This window comes from Mobula hypostoma, chromosome 2 (genome assembly GCF_963921235.1).
Source record: "Mobula hypostoma chromosome 2, sMobHyp1.1, whole genome shotgun sequence".
NCBI lineage: Eukaryota > Metazoa > Chordata > Chondrichthyes > Myliobatiformes > Myliobatidae > Mobula > Mobula hypostoma.
In genome coordinates, this window is record NC_086098.1 from 223,717,559 (window position 1) to 223,742,947 (window position 25,389).

Below are 25,389 nucleotides of genomic sequence, written 5' to 3' on the forward strand. Positions count from 1 at the left end.
ACCTGGGCAACAGTTGCACATGCAGTCTCTCCCATCTCAGCCACTGAAATTGGTAACTCCTCTAGAGTTATCATAAGTCTGTTGGTGGCCTCCCTCACTAGTCCCTTTCTTGCATGGTCACTCAGTTTTTGAGAATGGCCTGTTCTTGGCAGATTTACAGCTGTGCCATATTCTTTCCATTTCTTGATGACTGTACTCTAAAGGATATTCAGTGACTTGGAAATTTTCTTGCATCCATCTCCTGACTTGGGCTTTTCAATAACCTTTTTTGCAAAATTGCTCGATGTGTTCTTTTGTCTTCATGGTGTAGTTTTTACCAGAATACTGACTCACCAGCAATTGGACTTTCCAGATACATGTGTATTTCTACTATAATCAATTGAAACATCTTTACTGCACACTCCATTTAACTAATTATGTGATTTCTAAAATCAATTGGCTGCACCAATGAAGAGTTGGTGTGTCATATTAATGGTGCTGAATATTTATGTTATCAATTATTTGATGGAGACAGACGTGAAAGCACAGAGGAACATCTGGAGAAATTTCTGAAACGCAGGTTCGCTGCTGATGTTACTGCGTGATCGAGAATCTTCTGGAGGGAAGGCCTCAAAATCCCCGGCTTTGCCTGCTGTTGGCGACCGAGATTGAGGTCGAATCGTTCGGATAGAGATGGTGTTCGGTACTCGCTGTCAGAGAGCAGATTGGAGGCTCTAAGTTTTCGGACGACTCAGAGTCGGACTGTAGTCGGGCATGGCAGGGAGAGTTTTTCTTCCTTCTCCCGTCTGCGTGAGATGTAGGGCATTTGAGAGATTTTGAACTTTTTACTGTGCCATGGACTGTTCTTCATCAAGTTATGGTGTTGTTGCACTGTTGTAACTATATGTTATAATTATGTGGTTTTGTTAGTTTTCTCAGTCTTGGTCTGTCCTGTGTTTTGTGATATCACACCAGAGGAAATATTGTATCATTTCTTAATGCATGCATTACTAAATGACAATAAAAAGAGGATTGTGTGTCTTCATAATCTAGTTTAGTGTTTTATATTTGTAATTAATTTAGGTCACTTTATAAAGACCTGTTTTCACTTTGACTCAAAGGAGACTTTTTCTGTCGATCAGTGTCAAAATAAAAAAGCCAAATTAAATTCAATGCTGTAAATCAACAAATCCTGAAAACTTCTGGGGGGGGGGAGGGGGTGGGGGTAAGGAAGAAATGTGAATACTTTTTATAGGCACTGTATAATGTATGACAATAAGTAAAAATTGCCTAACATTTAATATTAATACATAGTTTACTTAAATATAGCACAAAATGCCAAGAGGAACAATGGTCCAGTCATTGCCATGAAGGGAAGTTAAAAGCTGTATTAGATCAAAGGCAAAATTGCCCAAAAATGTAATAAGGCTAAGTACTGTGAAAGCTTCAGAATTCAGTAAAGGATGAAAAGGTATTAATAAGGAAAAAAGATGATTATGTGGGTTAGCTAGTGAGAAACATAATAGCAGACTATGAGACTTCTTACACACATAGTACAAGACTAGAAGTTAATGTGGGTCCTTTATAGAATGAGATAGGAGACAATACATTGGAAAACAAGGAAATGACAGAAATTAACCACTATTTTGTATCCATCTTGATGGAAGATACAGAAAAACCTCTGATAAATAATGGTGACCTACATTTTTGGTGTGAAAGGAGCCCAAAGAAGCTAGAACAGTAAAAGCTCTGTTATCCAGTTCATGATACTCTTCATACTTTAAATCTTTATTATTGGCTTGCTAGTGACTGCATAACTCACCTGAGATATTGCACTCACGAAGTACTGCTAAATGCTTCTCTCGGACTCGCTTCGCATATTCACTAGATATGTAATATATCTTTCCACAGATTGCCTCCACTGAATCTTTAGCCACTGCTGCCACATGGGGTCCACATTGTTTCCGCAAATGTTCAAGCCTCTCCTGCAATAAACAAGATTCAGGATTTCATCCAACAAATTAGATCACAATATATTTCTATAAAGAAGTATTCATAAATAACATTTATAAAACCCACGATTTTCATATTACTATTCTTTAAGTTCCAATACCTCTATCAATAGTTGGAAATTTCTTGGTATGAAGCATTAGCTTTTCTGCTCTATTGTTATTTAGTGTTCAGGACACCTGCTCAGAAACAAGAGTTCTGCTAGAATCAGTGCTAAAAGGGATCATTCCAGTATTAAAGTACTATGCAAAAGTGTTTGGCATATTTAAAAAAAAATCTGTAAAGATGCTTACAAAAATAATGAAATGAAGTTTCTAAATATCAAAAAATTTCCTATAAAAAGCAATAAACAGTAAAAAAACTAAGTCAATATTTGTTATGATCACCCATTGCCTTTAAAACTGCATCAAATCTCAGTTTCATAAGAAAATCAGCTGGTATGTTATTCCAAGCACCTTGGAGAACTTGCCACAGTTCTTCTGTAGACTTTGGCTGCCTTGCCTGCTTGTCTCTCCAGGTAACTGCAGACAGCCTCAATGATGTTGAGATTAGGGCTCTGTGGAGGCCATAGCATCTGTTGCAGAACTCCTTGTTCTTCACTTTCACTGAAGATAGTTCTTTATGAGCAACACACACAAAATGCTGGTGGAGCGTAGCAGGCCAGGCAGCGTCTATAGGAACAAGTACAGTCGATGTTTCGGATCAAGATCCAAAACGTCGACTGTACTTGTTCCTATAGATGCTGCCTGGCCTGCTGCTTTCCATCAGCATTTTGTGTGTGTTGTTTGAATTTCCAGCATCTGCAGATTTTCTTGTGTTTGCATAGTTCTTTACGATCTTGGCCATGTACTTGAGGTTATTGTACTGCTGCAGAATGAAGTTGGAACCGATCAGATGCCTCCCTGGTGGTATAGAGTGATCAATGAGAACCTGCTTGTACTTCTCAGTATTGAGAATTCCATTAATTCTGACCAGATTACGAACTCCATTTGCAGAAATGCAGCCCCAAACCTGCAGGGAACCTCTGCTGTGATTCACTGTTGGCTGCAGCCAATCATCTATGTCGTGCTCTCAAGCTCTTCTACAAAAAGGCCATTGTTTGAGCTAAAAGTTTCAAATTTTGACATCAATCTCTTGCCACCATTGTTCAGCACCCCAGTCCTTGTGTTTTTGAGCATGGGTGAGTCTCTTGGCTTTGTTTTCCCTTTGGAGAAATGGCTTTTTGGCAGCAACTCTTCCATGAAGATCACTTTCATGGCAAAGCAGCCAAAGTCTGCAGAAGAACTGTGGCAAGTTCTCCAAGGCGCTTGGAGTAACATACCAGCTGATTTTCTTATGAAACTGAGATTTGATGCAGATTTGAAAAAATGCACGGGGGAGGGATTCAAATTTTTGGGGCATTGGAACCAGTTCTGGAGGAGGTGGGACCAGTACAAGCAGGACGGTCTGCACCTGGGCTGGACTGGAACCAATGTCCTAGGGGGAGCATTTGCTACTGTTGTTCAGGAGGATTTAAACTAATGTGGCAGGGGGATGGGAAGAAGTGCAGAGAGATAGAGGGGTGTAAAATGAGGGTAGAAGCAAAAGGTAAAAGTGGCAGGCTGGCACATCCAGGGCAAAAATCAAAAAGGGCCACTTTTCAACATAATTGTATAAGGGCTAAGGGTGTTGTATAAGCAAGCCAGAAGGCTTTGTGTGTTAATGCAAGGAGCATTCGTAACAAGGTAGATGAATTGAATGTGCAGATAGTTATTAATGAATATGATATAGTTGGGATCACAGAGACATGGCTCCAGGGTGACCAAGGATGGGAGCTCAACATTCAGGGATATCAATATTCAGGATGGATAGACATGAAAGAAAAGGAGGTGGGGTGGCATTGCTGGTTAGAAAGAAGATTAACGCAATAGAAAGGAAGGACATGAGCCGGGAGGATATGGGTAGAGCTGCATAACACTAAGGGGCAGAAAACGCTGGTGGGAGTTGTGTACAGGCCACCTAATAGTAGTAGTGAGGTTGCGGATGGCATTAAACAGGAAATTAGAAATGCGTGCAATAAAGGAACAGCAGTTATAATGGGTGACTTCAATCTACATATAGATTGGGTGAACCAAATTGGTAAGGGCGCTGAGAAAGAGGATTTTGTGGAATGTATGCGGGATAGTTTTCTGAACCAACATGTCGAGGAACCAACTAGAGAGCAGGCCATTCCACACTGGGTATTGAGTAAAGAGGAAGGGTTAGTTAGCAACCTTGTTGTGCAAAGCCCCTTGGGTAAGAGTGACCATAATATGGTGGAATTCTTCACTAAGATGGAGAGTGACATAGTTAATTCAGAAACAAAGGTTCTGAACTTAAGGAAGGGTAACTTTGAAGGTATGAGACGTGAATTAGCTAAGGTAGAATGGCAAATGATACTTAAAGGGTTGACGGTGGATATGCAATGGCAAGCATTTAAGGATCGCATGGATGAACTACAACAATTGTTCATCCCAGTTTGGCAAAAGAATAAACCAGGGAAGGTAGTGCACCCATGGCTGACAAGGGAAATTAGGGATAGTATCAATTCCAAAGAAGAAACATACAAATTAGCCAGAAAAAGCGGCACACCTGAGGACTGGGAGAAATTCAGAGTCCAGCAGAGGAGGACAAAGGGCTTAATTAGGAAAGGGAAAAAAGATTATGAGAGAAAGCTGGCAGGGAACATAAAAACTGACTGTAAAAGCTATTATAGATATGTGAAAAGAAAAAGATTGGTTACGACAAATGTAGGTCCCTTACAGTCAGAAACAGGTGAATTGATCATGGGGAACAAGGACATGGCAGACCAATTGAATAACTACTTTGGTTCTATCTTCACTAAGGAGGACATAAATAATCTTCCAGAAATAGTAGGGGACCAAGGGTCTACTGAGATGGAGGAACTGAGGGAAATACATGTTAGTAGGGTAGTGGTGTTAGGTAAACTGAAGGGATTGAAGGCAGGTAAATCCCCAGGGCCAGATGGTCTGCATCCCACAGTGCTTAAGGAAGTGGCCCAAGAAATAGTGGATATATTAGTGATAATTTTTCAAAACACTTTAGATTCTGGATTAGTTCCTGAGGATTGGACGGTCCCGGTCCCGCTTTTAAAAAAGGAGGGAGAAAGAAACCGGAGAATTATAGACCGGTAAGCCTAACATCGGTGGTGGGGAAAATGCTAGAGTCAGTTATCAAAGATGTGATAACAACACATTTGGAAAGCGGTGAAGTCATCGGACAAAGTCAGCATGGATTTGTGAAAGGAAAATCATGTCTGACGAATCTCATAGAATTTTTTGAGAATGTAACTAGTAGAGTAGGTAGGGGAGAACCAGTGGATGTGGTATATTTGGATTTTCAAAAGGCTTTTGACAAGGTCCCACACAGGAGATTAGTGTGCAAACTTAAAGCACACGGTATTGGGGGTATGGTATTGATGTGGATAGAGAATTGGTTGGCAGACAGGAAGCAAAGAGTGGGAATAAACGGGACCTTTTCAGAATGGCAGGCAGTGACTAGTGGGGTACCACAAGGCTCAGTGCTGGAACCCCAGTTGTTTACAATATATATTAATGACTTAGATGAGGGAATTAAATGCAGCATCTCCAAGTTTGCGGATGACACGAAGCTGGGCGGCAGTGTTAGCTGTGAGGAGGATGCTAAGAGGATGCAGGGTGACTTGGATAGGTTAGGTGAGTGGGCAAATTCATGGCAGATGGAATTTAATGTGGATAAATGTGAGGTTATCCACTTTGGTGGCAAGAACAGGAAAACAGATTATTATCTGAATGGTGGCCGATTAGGAAAAGGGGAGGTGCAACGAGACCTGGGTATCATTGTACACCAGTCATTGAAAGTGGGCATGCAGGTACAGCAGGTGGTGAAAAAGGCGAATGGTATGCTGGCATTCATTGCAAGAGGATTCGAGTACAGGAGCAGGGAGGTACTACTGCAGTTGTACAAGGTCTTGGTGAGACCACACTTGGAGTATTGTGTGCAGTTTTGGTCCCCTAATCTGAGGAAAGACATTCTTGCCATAGAAGGAGTACAAAGGAGGTTCACCAGATTGATTCCTGGGATGGCAGGACTTTCATATGATGAAAGACTGGGTCAACTAGGCTTATACTTGCTGGAATTTAGAAGATTGAGGGGGGGATCTTATTGAAACGTATAAAATCCTAAAGGGATTGGACAGGCTAGATGCAGGAAGATTGTTCCCGATGTTGGGGAAGTCCAGAATGAGGGGTCACAGCTTGAGGATAAAAGGGAAGCCTTTTAGGACCGAGATGAGGAAAAACTTCTTCTCACAGAGAGTGATGAACCTGTGGAATTCTCTGCCACAAGAAACCGTTGAGGCCAGTTCATTGGCTATATTTAAGAGGGAGTTAGATATGGCCCTTGTGGCTAAAGGGATCAGGGGGTATGGAGAGAAGGCAGGTACAGGGTTCTGAGTTGGATGATCAGCCATGATCATACTGAATGGCGGTGCCGGCTTGAAGGGCTGAATGGCCTACTCCTGCATCTATTTTCTATGTTTCCAACAAGACTTCTCTAGACTGTAGAGTGGTTCCAGTGGTTTCTTTGAGTTAAGAACTAATAACAATGCTGGACTTCTTCCAATTTAGAAGGAACGTCAGTTTGATGCATCTCTTCTGCTGCACTTAGTTTCTATAGCTGACCACTGTGTTTCTGCTCCGCAACTTGCCCATTTCTTTGTGCTTCTTCAGGAGAGCTTGGCCAGCACATTTTGAAACTCCTGTCTGCCACAAAATTTCAGTTCGGGAGACCTTCCTGATGCAGGATGACCACTAGTGCCTTGATACTATGCTCACTCTTGGTATAAGAACTTATGATTTGAAGGTTAAAATGGTCACTTCTGCTGCACCCTCACCTTTTAGTCTGGTTGTCCTTCACCCAGTTTGATTCCTTCTACACCTGCTTCTGTTCCAGTTAATCAGTTTAGTTCATTGAATTCATTATGTCATTGATGATTAACAGCTGTATGTTATCTTTGTTTAATCATACACTGGGCTATATACCTACAAGGTAATCCAGTTTTTATTTGAAAAGTGGACTAATACTTAATATGTTACTTTATTATAATGAAATACAAAACATTCTCTAACATTTAATTTCTTGGAAAATGGTTGTTTGCAAATCTAAAATTTGCTCTTTTCTATTGACACACTAACGCAGAAGACAAAAAATAAACATCTAAAACAAAATTTATATAAACCTAGGATGTTTAAGACTTTTGCACACTATTGTATATAAAGAAAAAGATGGGTTATTGACAGTGCAACTGTGCCAGAAACTGTTGAGGTGTCAGTCCTCAGCTGGCACTCCTGATCTCATCAATAGATCGACCGAGTGAGCCACTGCGGCAATATGTAAGGACTTCCTGTGAGGGAATGTGCTGGGCAGGGCGATGTCAACGGAGCTCAGGACTGCATACTACCTGGTATGGTGACAGACGTATGGCCTTACAGGGTGAGGAGAACATAGCTGTCTGTCACAATATGCTTGTCTATGACCACCCGCAAGTTCCTTTAGTATCTCAAACTTCATTAAGGTCAGAATGACCTGATTGCACTCAGATGGGTTTGATGCAGCCAGCTTTTACTGAATGGGAAGTGTTTATTTTCCTCAATTCACTTGATTTTGTGAAGGTTGGTGGCATCCTGGTGTATGGAAGGACAAGTGATGCATGCCTGCAAAGGCAGCCATGGTGCTAGAGACCGCTTTGACATTTCATTGATATACTGAGTTACAGTGTTAAACTGAATATTATTGTAATTGTAGCTGTATTTGGGCCACAACAGAACACACTCAGCTCTTGAATATGCAAGAGGTCTTGCAGATATCAGCACCACTAATGAAGTACTCCCTAGATTGAGCTGGCAGTTTCTTAACTATATTAACTCTGTCTTATTGCCTCCCTCCTTTAGAAGGGCCTTAAAGAATAGTACATGGTCTAGTAACACTCCACAATAAATTACAATGGGAACACATTCAACCTTGCTGTTGCAGAAGATCATATTCAAGATTGTGCTGGTATTAAAGTAAAAGGCAGTTATGTTATTTTCTGGGTATGTGGTTTGATTTCCTACTTCTGTCTGCAGCATGATACTGTCCTTTGCAGTCCTGTCCTGTACCTTCAGCAATTTGGCATCTCATTTTTAGCTATTGCCTAGTAGTTTCCTGGCTTTAAACTCCTCACTGAAACAGAATTCACCCTTGGCTTGAGCACGGAATATGCTGGGTGCTTATCTATAATATCATAGATTCTGGTGAGAAGTCTTAACCTAAGGGCTGGAAGGATGTGAGTTTTGAGCTGCCAAATCTAATGTGAATCTATCCCATTCACCACAATGAATATGCCACATAACATGATGGAGGATATCTTAGTATGAAGATGATCATTCATACTACATCATACTCAATCACATCATGGTCAGAGCTTTTGCAACAAATACATTTTTGAGGATAAGGTCAAAGTAGCAACTGGACTAGCTGGAATAATGGGCTGAAAAGTGACAGATGGAAATTATCGCGGACACGTGTGAGGTGTTGTACTCTGAGAACACCAACCAGGATAGGGCACTGAGAAGTGTGGTAGAACAGACGGATCTGGAAATACAGATCCATTAACTCTTTGAAAGGGGTGTCACAGGTATATAGGGCCATAAAGAAAGCTTTAGGCACATTAGCCTTCATAAATCAATGTACTGAATACAGGAGTTGGATGTTATGTTGAAATTGTATAAGACATTGGTGAGGCCTAATTTGAAGTATTGGGTGCAGTTTTGGTCACTGACCTACAGGAAAGATGTAAATAAGATTGAAAGAATGCAGAGAAAATCTACAAGTATCTTCCTAAGACTTGAAGACCTGAGTTAGAGGGAAAGGATGGAAAGGTAAGGAATTTATTCCCAAAAGCATGGAAGAATCAGGGGAGATTTGATAGAAGTATACAAAATTATGAAGGTTATAGATAAGAGCACGTGCAAGCAGGCTTTTTCCACTGAACTGGGTGAGACTACAACTAGATGTTACGTGTTAGGGGTGAAAGGTGAAATGTTTTAGGGGAATGTGGGGGGGGGGAGAGAGCTTCTTCACTTAGCAGGTGATGACAGTGTGGAACAAGCTGCCAGTGCAAGTGGTGGATAAGGGGTTGATTTCAATATTTAAAAGAAATTTGGATAGGTACATGGATGAGCAGGATATTGAGGGCTATGGATCCAGGTTCCAGTCGATGGAAGTATGTAGATTAATGGTATGGCACAGACTGTGGCACAGGGCCTCTTTCTGTACTAAAGTAATATTCTACCATGTTACCTCTGGTGAGGGACATCGAAGAAACCCCATCCAGAGTACAACTTGTTCTCTTGCTGCTCCTAGTGCTTCTTTCAAGTGATGCTCAAAATCTTTCATGCCCTGGTATAAGTTCATGACACTTGCATGAGTTCCATTCAGAGTTAAGGATTCCCACAGCCATTAATTCCTGATTGTATTCCAGTGTGTGCACACCATTCATGAATTTGCCTAGACTGATTTGCCAGACTTTTCTATGGGATAGATCTTCCAATTTTGCTGAGTCTGGAAATGTTGGTGAAGGACAGAAGAGAATGGCATACAGTATATCATTGCATACTTCATATTAGTTGCCTCGATCATTCACAGATTGTCCATCCTATCTTTTTATCACAATTTTAGCGATCAGTTACGAATCAACAACACTGTTATAGATCTAGAGTTATGGAATAACTATTTCTGAATCTGTTCCTACTGATTGGGAAAATATTTTCTGTTCATAACAAAGCACCATTAAAGAATTAGAGAATTTTACAATAATCCAGAAATTTCAATTAATTTATTTAAATTCCTTATTTGCTAAGGTGAGATTTAAAATCCTGTCTCCTACCCCTAGATTGATAATACAGTATTATAACTACTACGCTGCTGAGTTCTTATTACCTTATTAATCTATTCCTCTATGACTCTAATTCTTCTTTAAAGACCATCTTGTTTGGCCCCAGTTCCCCACTGACAATTCTCTATGAATCCAATTCTTGCACTGATGCTCATTATTTCATGATTTTCGTTATCCAGCAGTAGCTGGTTGACCTTCGACTCGTAAGGGAGAATGAGGCAGTCATAGATGAGAGCTACAGGGAGGTAGTCACACCTAGGCTGTCGGAAGCAGGTCGTTGGGTGACAGTCAGAGGGGGGAAAGCCAAGGTGAGTAGACAGGTAGTGCAGAGCACCCCTGTAGCAATTCCCCTGAATAATAAGTTTACTGTCCTGGATACTGTTGGCGGGGACGACCGACCAGAAGTGAGCCATGGTGGCATGGCCTCTGGCACCGAGTCTGACCCTGTGCAGAAGGGTGGGAAGGAGAAGAGGAGAGCTGTCGTCATTGGAGACTCTGTAGTCAGGGGAGCAGACAGGAGATTTTGTGGATGTGAGAAGGACACCTGCATGGTTTGTTGCCTCCCGGGTACCAGGGTCCGGGATGTCTCTGACCAGGTGCACGACATCCTGGTATGAGAGGGAAAGCAACCAGAAGTCGTGATACATGTTGGTACCAATGACATAGGCAGGAAGAGGGATGAGGTCCTGAAGTGTGAGTTTCGGGAACTAGGCAGAAGGATGAAGAACAGGACCTCAAGGGTGGTGTTCTCAGTATTGCTGCCAGTGCTACGTAATAGTGATGGTAAGAATTGGAGGAGATGGCAGTTGAATGCGTGGCTGAGGAGTTGGTGCAGGGGGCAGGGTTTTAGATTTTTGGATCATTGGGATCTCTTCTGGGGAAGGTAGGACCTGTACAGATTGGATGAGTTGCACCTGAACTCGAAGGGGAGGAATATCCTTACAGGTAGGTTTGCTAGCATGGATCAGGAGGGTTTAAACTAATTTGCAAGGGGGATGGGACCCAGAGCGATAGAGCAGTGAAAGAAGTGCATGGAGTAAAGCCAGATCTAACATATAGAGAGGTTTTGAGGAAAGAGAAACAGAATAAAGGGTGTAAAGGTAGGAAGGTAGAAGGGCTAAAGTGCGTGTACTTCAATGCAAGAAGCATCAGGAACAAAGGTGATGAACTGAGAGTTCGGATACATACATGGAATTATGAAGTAGTTGCCATCACAGAGACTTGGCTGGCACCAGGGCAGGAATGGATTCTCAATATTCCTGGATTTCAGTGCTTTAAAAAGGGATAGAGAAGGGGGGAAAGGGGAGGAGGAGCGGCATTACTGGTGTATTCCAGCTGCAGAAAGGGTGGGTAATGTAGCAGGATCCTCTTTTGAGTCAGTATGGGTGGAAGTCAGGAACAGGAAGGGAGCAGTTACTCTATTGGGAGTATTCTATAGGCTCCCTGGTAGCAGCAGAGATACCGAGGAGCAGATTGAGAGGCAGATTTTGGAAAGGTGCAAAAATAACAGGGTTGTTATCATGGGTGACTTCAACTTCCCTAATATTGATTGGTACCTGATTAATTCCTTGGGTTTAGATGGGGCAGAGTTTGTTAAGTGTGTCCAGGACGGATTCCTGTCACAGTATGTTGACAGGCCGACTAGGGGAACGCCATACCAGATCTAGTATTAGGTAACGAACCAGATGAGGTCACAGTGGATGGTGGTGCAGTGGATGTGATCTACATGGATTTTAGTAAGGCATTTGACAAGGTTCCACACGGCTTATTCAGAAAGTTTGGCCAGGTGGATTCAGAATTGGCTTGCCTGCAGAAGGCAGAGGGTCGTGGTGGAGGGAGTACATTCGGATTGGAAGGTTGTGACTAGTGGGTTGGCAAGTTTGCAGACCACACAAAGGTTGGTGGTGTTGTAGATGGTGTAGAGGATTGTCGAAGATTGTAGAGAGACACTGATAGGATGCAGAAGTGGGCTGAGAAGTGGCAGATGGAGTTCAACCCAGAGAAGTGTGAGGTGGTACACTTTGGAAGGACAAACTCCAAGGCAGAGTACAAAGTAAATGGCAGGATACTTGGTAGTGTGGAGGAGCAGAGGGATCTGGGGGGGTACATGTCCACAGATCCCTGAAAGTTGCTTCACAGGTAGATAGGGTAGTTAAGAAAGCTTATGGGGTGTTAGCTTTCCTAAGTCGAGGGATAGAGTTTGAGAGTCGCGAGGTAATGATGCAGCTCTATAAAACTCCCGTTAGGCCACACTTGGAGTACTGTGTCCAGTTCTGGTCGCCTCACTATAGGAAGGATGTGGAAGTATTGGAAAGGGTACAGAGGAGATTTACCAGGACGCTGCCTGGTTTAGAGAGTATGGATTATGATCAGAGATTAAGGGAGCTAGGGCTTTCCTCTTTGGAGAGGAGGAGGATGAGAGGAGACATGATAGAGGTATACAAGATATTAAGAGGAATAGATAGAGTGGATAGCCAGTGCCTCTTCCCCAGGGCACCACTGCTCAATACAAGAGGTCATGGCTTTAAGGTAAGGGGTGGGAAGTTCAAGGGGGATATTAGAGGAAGGTTTTTTACTCAGAGAGCACTGCCTGAGTCAGTGGTGGAGGCAGATACACTAGTGAAATTTAAGAGACTACTAGACAGGTATACGGAGGAATTTAAGGTGGGGGGTTATATGGGAGGCAGGGGTTGAGGGTCGGCACAACATTGTGGGCCGAAGGGCCTGTACTATTCTATGTTCTATCCCTGACCTAAATGACCATATTAATATTCAAGCTATTATTGTATTATTTTGTAATCTTCCTTTTAACTTTTAGCTTTTCTCTTACCATATAATCTTCTTTTGTTGCGGATGGTTCCTTTCGTAGCCAGTTGAAAGTGTCTTCAACGTTCCACTTCACAGTTTTCCTGATATCTGGTGTAGCATTCCTGGGGAAGCAGCAAAAAGTAATCAGGACAAAATGGATCCTAAGATCATTATTTCCAAACAGACAAAAAGAATCAAGATCCTTCTCAGAGCCTGAAATACATTATTTTACTTTAAAATTCTATAATCACGTCAACAACAACTCCAAAGGGGTTTGGGAAAACTTTCACTATACCTGAAACCATAATCAACCTGTTATCTGACAGACACAGTAATTCCCACAATAGGTTGGAATGTTTCAATTCTTGCTTAACAGCCAACATAAGATTCATACAGTGTACCAGTTACTTGAAAACAAACCAAAACCGCTGAGAGACTGCATACTGGAGTGGACACTATATGGTGTGCTTCCAAAATAACCAAGTTCCAAGTAGAAAAAGGTATGTTTGATCCTTTATTATGAAACCAGCAGAGATGAACAATCTTATAGTGATAAAAAACTATAAAACTAAATTAGTAATATGGTGAAATAAGAATAACTAGTATAATTAAACATAATTAATACAATAAGTTTTTAAATTAGCAGTCATAAAAAAAAATCACCCCAGCTGAATCCCTCTCAACAAGACTCAGCTGACTACATCAAAGCAAGAATGTATTTACTTCTACCACGCCCCAACCCACAAAAAACATGATACACAAAGTACAATACAGATAGACAGAAAATACATGCATGGCTAAGTACAGTATGAAAACAGGCCCTTATACTGCCAATTAGCCCCATTTACCTGCATTCGGCTCATGTTCCTTTAAACCATTCCTATTCACATCTTTTAAATGTTCTACCATATTTCTATCTACCACTTCTTCTAACAGCTTTTTCCGTAAGTCCAACACGCTCTATGTTAAAAACCTATCACTCAGATCCCCTTTAAATCTTCCTTCTCTTACCATGAATCTATGCCCAAGTCTTAGACTCTTCCAGAAAGGACTGTGACCATACACCTCTTCTACGTCCCTTGTGATTTTATAAACCTCTGTAAGGTCACCCCTTAGCCTCCTATGCTCCAGGAAAAAAAGTCCCATCCTATCCAGTTTTTCTTTTTAACTCAAGCCCTCCAATCCCGGTAACATCCCTGTGAATCTTTTCCGCACCTTTTCAAAGTAAATTTATCAAGGTATGTACAGTGGTATGCAAAAGTTTGGGCACCCCTGGTCAAAATTTCTGTTACTGTGAATAGCTGAGCGAGTAAAAGAAGACCTGATTTCCAAAAGGCATAAAGTTAAAGATGACACATTTCTTTAATATTTTAAGCAAGATTACTTTTTTATTTAAACGCAAACAACAGGAATTCTGCAGATGTTGGAAATTCAAGCAACACACATCAAAGTTGCTGGTGAACGCAGCAGGCCAAGCAGCTGACGAAGGGTCTCGGCCTGAAACGTCGACTGCACCTCTTCCTACAGATGCTGCTTGGCCTGCTGCGTTCACCAGCAACTTTGATGTGTGTTGCTTACTTTTTTATTTCCATCTTTTACAGTTTCACAATAACAGAAAAGGAAAAGGGCCCGAAGCAAGTTTGGGCAGCCTGCATGGTCAGTACTTAGTATACTTTTAACTTAACTGGCGCCAAACAATTGGTACTAGAACGTATAATCATCACAGCGATATTTGATTCTGCGCTTCACACTCCCTGGATTGCAAATATTAAATATTAAAAAGTTAAAATTAGTAAATATTAAAAATTTAAATTATAAATCATAAATAGAAAATAGGAAAATGGGAAGTAAGGTAGTGCAAAAAAACCGAGAGGCAGGTCCAGATATTTGAGGGTACGCCCCAGATCCGGGTCAGAATCCCTTCAGCAGTCTTATCACAGTTGGAAAGAAGCTGTTCCCAAATCTGGCCATACGAGTCTTTAGAGGAAGGTTTTTTACTCAGAGAGTGGTTGGTGCGTGGAATGCACTGCCTGAGTCAGTGGTGGAGGTAGATACACTAGTGAAATTTAAGAGACTACTAGACAAGTATATGGAGGAATTTAAGATGGGGGGTTATCTGGGAGGCAGGGTTTGAGGGTTGGCACAACACTGTGGGCCGAAGGGCCTGTACTATTCTATGTTCTATCCCTGACCTAAATGATCATATTAATATTCAAGCTATTATTATATTATTTTGTAATCTTCCTTTTAACTTTTAGCTTTTCTCTTACCATATAATCTTCTTTTGTTGCAGATGGTTCCTTTTGTAGCCAGTTATAAGTATCTTCAACAATAAAAGTAACACCCTCTTTGGCAAGTATCACAGCTTGTAAACACTGTCTGTAGCCAGCTAAGAGCCTTTCAATTCTTGTTTGGGGAATTTTCACCCATTCTTCCTTGCAAAAGGCTTCTAGTTCTGTGAGATTCTTGGGCCATCTTGCATGCACTGCTTTTTTGAGGTCTATCCACAGATTTTCGATGATGTTTAGGTCAGGGGACTGTGAGGGCCATGGCAAAACCTTCAGCTTGCGCCTCTTGAGGTAGATTTTGAGGTGTGTTTATACCTCATTATCTTGTTGTGTAAGCCAATCTCTTTTCACCTTCAGATTTTTTACTTCCAGAATTTGCTGGTATTTAATTGAATTCATTCTTCCCTCTACCAGTGAAATGTTCCCTGTGCCACTGGCTGCAACACAAGCCCAAAGCATGATCGATCCACCCCCGTGCTTAACAGTTGGAGAGGTGTGATTTTCATGAAAATCTGCACTCTTTTCTCCAAACATACCTTTGCTCATTGCGGCCAAAGAGTTCTATTTTAACTTCATCAGTCTACAGGACTTGTTTCCAAAATGCATCAGGCTTGTTTAGATGTTCCTTTGCAAACTTCTGATGCTGAATTTTGTGGTGAGGACGCAGGAAAGGTTTTCTTCTGATGACTCTTCCATGAAGGTCATATTTGTGTAGGTGTCGCTGAACAGTAGAACATTGCGCCACCACTCCAGAGTCTGCTAAATCTTCCTGAAGGTCTTTTGTAGTCAAACGGGGGTTTTGATTTGCCTTTCCAGCAATCCTATGAGCAGTTGTCTCGAAAAGTTTCCTTGGTCTTCCAGACCACAACTTGACCTCCACCATTCCTGTTAACTGCCATTTCTTAACTACATTATGAACTGAGGAACCGGCTACCTGAAAAGGCTTTGCTATCTTCTTATAGCCTTCTCCTGCTTTGTGGGCATCATTTATTTTAATTTTCAGAGTGCTAGGCAGCTGCTTAGAGGAGCCCATGGCTGCTGATTGTTGGGACATGGTTTGAGGAGTCAGGGTATTTATAAAGCTTTGAAATTTGCATCACCTGGCCTTCCCTGACAATGACTGTGAACAAGTCATAACCCTGACATGCTAATTAAGGTCTGAGACCCTGGTAAGTTATCTGAGAGCTCGAATCTCTTGGAGTGCCCAAACTTTTGCATGGTGCTCCTTTCCTCTTTCTCCCACTCTAAAATTGTACAAAACAAAAATAGTACACTAACCTTGCTTAAAATGTTGAAAAGAATGTTTCATCTTTAAATTTATGACTTTTGGAGATCAGTTCATCTTTTACTCACTTAACTATTCACAGTAACAGAAATTTTGACCAGGGGTGCCCAAACATTTGCATGCCACTGTATATGTACCATATACTACCTTGAGATTCATTTTCTTGCAACAAATAAATACAACAGAATCATTGAAAGAGTACAGAAACAGCTATTTTCTTTGGAAACAACTCTATTTCTATCTTTAATATCTCTATTTTTCCCTTTCAGGGTTCTTTTGAAAACCCTGACCTGGAGTCATACACTGACTTCCGTTCTTTGTGGGAATGGGACCTGCTCTCGGGATCTCATGACTGGCTGCTATACGATGTACCAAGGACGCTCTCAGGGTTCTGGGATTTCACGGCTCTGGAAGCAGGTGGAACCAAGGTCGATGCCTCCGCAGGAAATTGGTGTGTTATGGGAGTACACGGAAGATCAAAAGCAGCAAGCTGGCTGCTGACTGTATGCCTAGAGACCTAATTTTTTTGGGCACGGATCTTGGAAAAAGCTCGGAAATCAGCGAGTTGTTTATTATGTCTCCCCTCTCGCTGTGAAATGGGGATGCCTCTTTTACCCTTATTAGGGAGAGAGAGCGCCTGGAATATGTGGAATACTGGGTGAACTAGTAGTCTTTGGGGTACTGCAAGTCTGTGTCTTTATTGATGCTTTGTTGCACGCTTCAGTACTTGGTGGGGGAGGGGGAATCGTCGCTTTGTTGCTGCTTATTGTGGGTGGGGGCTTTGGAGTTCTGTCATTTAACTGTCATTCATTCTTTGGAGCATTCGCTGTTTTTGTGGATGGTTGCGAAGAAAAAGAATTTCAAGTATATTGTATATATTTCTCTGATAATAAATGTACCTTTGAAACATGAACTGGCAAACTGTGTCAAACTGTTTCTTAGAGGTAAATTACAGGCTGCAGATTCCAGCAATAGCAGTTTAAATCTAGTAGGGTTCTGAGTTGCCTGCAAAATGTACCCGTATATCGCCAGTGGCATCTTCCCAAGAGCCCAGCTTAAAGACATCGTTCCTGTGGTAAGGTAACCAGAACTGCAAACAATATTCCGAGTGTCAACCTCTCATATAGTTGATATAGTTAACATAGTGTCCCAACTCTTCTATCAATACCTTGACTAATGAAGCCAAGCATGCCAGACACATTCTTCAACAACCTTTCTACCTGTGTCGCCACTTCAAAATCAGATTATTATCACTGACATATTTGTAAAACATTGTTTTGTGGCATCAGTACAGTGCATGACATAAAAATTACTCTTAAGTTATACATATCTGAATAGTACAAAAGAGGAACAGCAAGGTAATGTTCATGGGTTCATAGACCATTCATAAATCTGATGGTGGAGAAGAAGGTACTCCTAAAATGTGAATGTGGGTCTTCAGGCTCCCCTCCCCAATGGTAGTAATGAAAAGATGGTGAAGGTCCATAATGATAGATGCTGCCTTCTTGAGGCACCCCCTTTTGAAGATATCCTCAATGTTAGGAAGGGTTATGCATCATACAAATACATTGGATTCCAATTAATTGGGACACATCAGGACCAGTATATTTTGGCCCAGTTAAACGGCTGCCCCAATTAGCCAAAGTTTCATGGAAATAGTTTAAAAGGTATAAAAAGACAAACTATTGTTTAACTGAGTAAAAAACTCAGTATGTAAATGAAATTAGAACACTACTATTGTACTGTAAAACTTTGCACGAGTTCCTAATAGTTATCAACAGAAGAAATTCATGCACACTGCTGTTCTTTTGATTGACTGTAAATGAACAAAATCAGTGCAGACATCTAGGAGTGCCTTCATACAATGCTTTCAACGTCTGCATCCTCCAAATCTTCATTTTCACTGTAACATTCAAGATGGTTGTTGACACCTTCAAACACTTCATAGTTCCTGACTTAATGAAGTAGTGAAATAACTTCATTTTCACTCCCGATTGTTTCTGGTATCTTCAAGCCTCAATGGTTGAAACCACAGTAAGCAAAACAGTTCTGAATAGCCTTATTGCTTAGTTATCGCCAACTATCAGTGGCAAAAATTACTGCTTTTTGAACACAAACATATGTAATTAACACATTTAAAAACTGTCCCCTCTAAGCATGGCGTAGCATCTAATGGCCACACAAGTGATGTGACTGATGCTAGTTAGAAACTGTTTGGCTACAGGCTCCCGTCCCATTAAGCGGCAGAGTGTCCCAAATAAACAAAAGGAATGTCAGCTATTTTCTCGATTAGTTTTTATTCTTTACGAGTGGTCCCAAATAAGTGGCTGCCCCGATTAACCGATGGCCCAATTAACTGGAATCCATTGTACTACTTTGAGATTTCTTAGTCATTTACAGGAAAATAAAGAAATACAATAGAGTTTATGAAAATTCTACAAAAACAAAGACTGACAAACAACCAATGTGTAAAAAAAGATAAACCATGCAAATAAAAATAAAACTGAGATCATGAGTTGTAGAATACTTGAAAGTGAGTCTGCAGGTTGTAAATCAGTTCAGAGTTGTGGTGAGTGAAGTTAGTGACAATGGTTAAGGAGCCTGATTGTTGAAGAGTAATAACTATTCCCGAACTTGGTGGTGTGGTACCTAAGACACCTGTGCCTCCTATCCAATGGCAGGAATGAGAAGACAGCATGGTGGGATTCTTTGATGATTGATACTGCTTTCCTGTGGCAGCACTCCATATAAATGTGCTCAATGGTGGGGAGTGCTTGCCTGGGATGGACTGGGCAGTATCCACCACTTTCTGTAGATTTTTCCATTCTTGGGTACTGGTGTTTTTATACTAGGCCATGGCGCAACCAGTTAGGATACTTTCCACTGTGCCTCTATAAAAGTTTGTCAAAGATTTTAGTGACATGACAAATCTAAGCAAACTTCTAAGAAAGCATAGGAGCTGAATGCCTTGTTTGTGATGGTACTTGCTTGCTGGTGCCAGGACAGATCCTCTGATATGATACTGTCAAGGAATTTAGAGCTACCGTTCCTCTCTGCTTCTGAACCCCTAATGAGGACTGGTTTATTGTCTTCTGGCTTCCTCCTCCTGTAATCAATAATCGGTTCCTTGGTTTTGCTAACATTGAGTGAGAAGTTGTTGTGGCACCACTCAAGCAGGTTTTCAATCTTCTTCCAATAAGCTGATTTGTCACTATCTTTGATTCGGCCAACAGTGGTGTTGTCTGCAGACTTAAAAACGGCATTGGCCACACAATCATTGGTATAAAGGCAGTAACACAGGGTACTTAAGCACACAGCCTTGTAGTGCAGCTATGCTGATGATGTTCTACCAATACGTACTGATTGGGGTCTGCCAGCAAGGAAAATGAGGATCCAGTTGCACAGGGAGGTATCGAGGCTCATGTTTTGGAGCTTAGTGAACTCCTCTGAGATAGATCCTCCGAGATGCTGATGCCCAGGAACTTGAATTCTTTTCATCGCTGATCCCGCTAATGAGGACTGGTGTGTGTTCTTCCGACTTCCTCATCCTGAAGTCCACAAATCAATGCATAGAACTACGTATTTGTACTGCTAGACCTTTCTGTTCTACAATGCTCTCCAAGGCTCTGCCACTTACATGCAAGACTTACTTTGGCTTAGCTTACCAAAATGCAGCACTTTGCACTTGTCTGAGTTAAATTCTATCTTCCATTCTTTGGTCCAGTTTCCCAGTTGACCTGAATCCTTTGTAATCTTGGATAATCTTCATCACGATCGATCATACCACCAATTTTGGTGTCAGTAACCTTGCTGACCATGCCAACTATATTCTCATCCGAATCAATATAGACAATGAACAATGATTCAGCACCAACCCCTGCTGTATACTGTTGGTCAGGCTTCTAATCTGAAAAACTCTCCACAACCACCCTCTGACTATTTCTACTAAGCTAATTTTGTATCCAATTGGCTACCTCACCCTAACCTTCCAGACCAGCCGACTACAGGGAACCTTGTTAAAAGCCTTGCTGAAGTCCATTCAGACGATGTTAATCGTTTTGGTCATCTCTTCAAAATACTCATCAAATTAGACAGAAGCCATACTGACTATTCCTACTTAGTTCATATGTTGAAAGCCAAATAAATGCAGGTGCTGACAATCTAAAATAAAGGCAGAAGATGTTGGGAATACACAACAGGTTAGGTAATCTTTGTGAGGAGAAAAACAAGTTTAACATTCTCAAAATGTTAACAGATCAGAAGCCTTCATCAGAACTGGAAATCAGAATATCTTTTCGAGTTCTGTTGAAAGGTCATTGAACTAAAAACATAACACTATTTGGAGCACAATTTTGCAAAGTGTAAGCTTGAAGTCATCACAATCTGAGTTCATTATACTATTAAGGAATTAATTCAAATCTCTTGCATTTTATGCTCGCTTTGAATATTGTTATGAATAAAATAAATTTGGGAGTAAACAATACATATAGTTGTTGCATGGGGTTCATAATTCCAATGTATATGAAACAAACATTTCACATAGCAGCCTTGCACTTTGCTGAAGCGTTATTTAAAATACCATCATCACTATTTTAAACATTTCATGCAGTAACACATTGGGAAGCACATGTGAGAATCTACCTGAATACTGCCACTGTGATCATCCCAGGGAGAGCCATTCTTAATATTGACATTGAGTTACATTTGGTCCGAATACTGAAACTGGGAACATTGCAGATAGAATCCATCTGAATACTGGAAGCATAGTGGAGCTTGTCTAAATTTTGATAAAGGAAACATTGCCAGGTATTTGAATTTGAATACAGATAGGGAGATCATGACAAGAAAAATTCTGAGTACTAGTTATGGGATTAATCAAAACTTTGACTGGATGTAGGGAATCTATAAGAAAGAATTGTCTCAAAAGTATTTTTTTGCACAGTACTACCATTTTCTGACATTGTACAGAATGGAAAGCCAATAATGAGATTATTCTGTTTGAATTGTGTCACTCCAGTCTATTATTTTTTTCCTTCTTAAATAACAATTTCTACTTGGTGGTCACCCAGTCCTTAGGTACCAAGCTTGTATTTAAAGAGCATTAGAAAATGTTTAGTTAGAGCCTGTGTTATTTCCTTTCATTTCTTTTAAGAGCCTGGGTTACTGGGCCTAATATTTTTTTTTACTTCTAAGCATGCTAGGCCTCTTATTATGTCCTCCCTCTGTTCATCATTTCCAATAATTACATATCATTTCCTTCTTCGGTGAAGATACTTTGGATACTTTCACTTGTCAGCACATTAGCAAAGAACATTAACTCATACTCAGGAGTAACATTACTGAACACAACAACATCCCAGAAACAGTCAGTCGTGATATTGTAAAATTGCAAAATCTATCTTTATATTGATTCTGAGAACATACAATGAAAGATTTTAACTTGAACACTGTGAACTTCTCAAAATATACATAAATACTGAAGGTGGGAACATCCCAAGATGAAGTAGTCGAAATGTTTTCCCCAGTAAACCAACCTGGATTCAATCATCCGCTTTGCCGACTCTGCATATTTAAAAAGCAATCTTCGAGCTTCCTCCCTGTATTTAATACGAGACAATCTGCAAGATTAAATATTTACAATGATGACACAGTGGCAATTTCAACATAATGAACTACGTAGCATGAACATAAATCACAGCAAAATGTGAGAACTATATCTTCATAATCATGGAACATTTCTTCCAAACGACCGTTATTGAGACAGAACAGTAAATTTATTATCTAAGTACGAATATGTCACCATATTCTTGCAGGCATTCACAGTAGGACAAAGAAATACAACAGAGTCAATGAAAAGCTACACAAAAACAATCAATGTGAAAAATACCACGAACACGAGTTACAGAGTCCTTGAAAGTGAGTCCATAGACTGTGGAAGTTACCCACACTAGTTCTGGAGCCTGATGGTTGATGATCAATAACTGTTCCTGAAACCGGTGGTGTGGGACGCAAGGCTTCTGTATCTCCTTCCCGATGGTAGCATTGAGAAGAGCAGCTTGTTCTTGGTTGTGCAGGGGAGTTTATGCAGAGGGAATTACATGGATGGGTTGGAAAGTACTTGCAGTAGTCTTTTATGGAATACTGAGTTCAATATATGAATCGCCGTATATATGCCTAATCTGTATTATTCCCCCCAAAAAATATCACATTACCTAATAGGAATGTCATTCATTACTTCTCGGAACATGGAAGGTGACACGACAGGATCACAATCACTCGGCAGCAAAGGATCCTTGCCCTTGTCAATTGCCTTGCGTTCCAAAAGCCAGCGGTTAAATGAATCACGTGGTGGATCAATCCCTGCCAGGGTAAACAAATTAATGTTAAAAGTACTCACAGACTAATATCTTGTCTGGATATTTCCATTTTCTCACATTTTTGCAGCAGCCACTAACTAAATGTAATAGAAAAACTTGCTTCAATTTGTCCATTATTTTCTATTATTGTGTATATTGGGTGTCACAACCACAATTACTCAAAAAAAATTTGTATGTCATTTAAACATTGGAACAATCAAAATTTAAAGGAGAACGTGTGCTTTGGAAGTAATTTAGCACAGGAAATATCCACCAAATTTGATCAGTGGTTAGCTAGTTGATTTCAGGATTGCCATTGAGAACATTACAACCAGTTTCAATTGAAAGAGGCTAGGTTTCCCCCTTTTCCCCCAACAGTTATTCAATCTATAGTTGGCAAATTCACAATAGTTATTATGTTAGGACACAAACGGTTTAATTACTATGCTTTCCAAATCAATTATTACTGCCTCGCCTAACACACAAGGCAAAGTTCAAGGAGGCTCTGATCTTCAGCAAGAGTCAGAATCTTGAGAATGTTCAGGAAAATCAAATTCAACCATACCCTATGTAGCATTCCCTTACTCTATACTATAAGAACCCTGTTGCTGAAAAGAAGGGACATGCATTTATATTGTCAGGACAGAGTTCCAAACAACCAATGGTGTACGTTTGAAACATTTGCTATTGAATATCAAGAAACATGACAGCCAATTTGGACATAGTAAGCTCCAATAAATATCAGAGATAAACAACCAGTTAATCAATCTTACCAGTTAATATTACCCAGTACATCTTTTTCATTAGATGATGCCCTAGGGTCTGAGGTGTTTAAAATACTGAAAATTGGGCTTGTACCAAATAAAGTGTGAACAGTGGAAGAGTATTTGATTGAAACAAGGGATTTTGAAGGGACTTGGCAGGGTCCACTTTGAGAACATCTTCCTGTGTGAAAAATCTAGAACTAGGCATCACTGTTTAAAGAAAGTAAGTCTCCCATTTAAGACAGAGATGAGCTGAAATTTCTTTTTGCAGAGAATCAACTCCTCAAAGAGCAATGGAAGCACAATCTTTAAAATTTTAAATCAGATATAGATAGGTTCTCAGTATTACCTAAAGTAGGCAAAAATGAGGGACTGAGGGAAAATAAAATCAAACATTTATTTACTATACAGTCAAGTGACCTGCACAATTCATGTTTCTATGGCAAGTAGAAAGGAAAGGGAAATTAACATTTCTGCTCTGAAATCAACCCTAAGCCTGAAGTTTGAAATGCTTTCTCTTTCACACTTTCTGATTTGTTTTTGTGCATATCAAGAACAGTCAAACATTTCTGCCTTGCCAGCTATAGAGATTACCTTCTCTCTGTTGACACAGCTCCAGGTAGTGTTGTCTCAGTTTTAATGTCAGTTGTGCTCGTAGTACTTCCACATCTGGATGTGGCGGAAACAGCTCAATTGGAGCAAGCTCCTTAATCACTGCATTAGTTGGAACTTCAAGGTCCCAGTAAATACTGTAACACAAAATTGTAACCTGTAGTTTACATATCAAGCTTATATTTAGCTACTTCTAAGAAGTTCATAAAATGAACTCCATTGCCTAGAAAGTGGATTATGCAGTGCAGACTTTTTCTAGCATCACATAATTAAAAATACATGCCTTTTGGGGGAAAACACAAAAACATGGTTAATCTCTGGGATTTGCATAGTTCATGAAATATGATCCAGTTGCTTCCAGTTGTAGTCCATTGCGACACAGATTGATCATTTGACACATAGAATCCATGCAGAATGATGTTGTTCAATTTGTAATATAGTGTTAGTATTCCAGATGAAATTGGGTCATGTTTTTCTACTTCAGCATTTTTTACTTCAGTAACATTGTTTTTCACTCACAAGGAAGAACCTTCTCACACCATTCTATTCAAGGCAATTGTGAAATTTAAAGGACTACCCCCACAAATGACCATACAAATCTACAGGACACTGAATTAGGGAGGCCCAATTAACCACAGCAACTTTGGATGAAGTAACTCTTCCAATGATGCATCTGGGGTTATTCTACTGGGTATACTTAATGAACTAGAGCAACAAGACATACCCAAGTGCTCAGAGGGAGGAGAGCAAAACAGCAGTATGTCATCAGTACCAACCTCCATGAGGAGTAAGGAAGTCATTCTCCTACCAGCTCTCTGAAGAGCGATAAATACACATTGGCAATAGAGCTCAATGATCATCTTAGGCCCAGATCAATGATCTACTCGGGGATAAGCTACAGTCATGCTCAGACAGATCAGCTCATGAAGGTCAAAGTCACTTTCATCATTTCCTAGCCTGGGATTCAATCCAAGGAATAGCATCTACACCATATATCCATGTTTTCTCTTCAATGCAATATTAAGGTGGTGTTGGAATCCACTGTCTTTTGAAACTCTTTTAATAAGATATTAGATGAATTAATATGAAGCTATGAAGTTATAGCTTAATCATTTGTACTTTTTTGAAAAGCAAACTTTCACAGTATGTGGTGGTTTGTCCTGCCTTACTGGCAGAAGGTGCTATCGCAGTTACATATACCTTTTCATTTTTCTTTGGCCAAATATTAGCACATTACCAACGTGATGTAATGGTGCAACCATCTATCTTATTCTTATCTAAGGAATTTTCTGTTATCTGGATTATAAAAGGTGATGGATTTTTCAGAGGTGCC

General features: G+C 40.5%; 1 protein-coding gene across 2 annotated transcripts in view; it reads right to left on the reverse strand.

The window, feature by feature from the left end:
- The window catches only part of pcif1 (phosphorylated CTD interacting factor 1), a 144,454-nt gene that overhangs the window by 49,229 nt on the left and 69,836 nt on the right, over positions 1-25,389 (reverse strand). For both annotated transcript variants that reach the window (XR_010017133.1, XM_063041544.1), the window contains 5 exons: positions 24,039-24,193; positions 22,537-22,684; positions 21,859-21,942; positions 12,774-12,873; positions 1,802-1,964 (listed from right to left, as the gene is read on the reverse strand). Coding sequence is in view for 1 of the 2 variants with exons in the window: in XM_063041544.1 (XP_062897614.1) it covers positions 1,802-1,964; positions 12,774-12,873; positions 21,859-21,942; positions 22,537-22,684; positions 24,039-24,193 (650 nt within the window). In the remaining variant the exon portion in view is untranslated. The remainder of the gene's footprint in view (positions 1-1,801; positions 1,965-12,773; positions 12,874-21,858; positions 21,943-22,536; positions 22,685-24,038; positions 24,194-25,389) is intronic.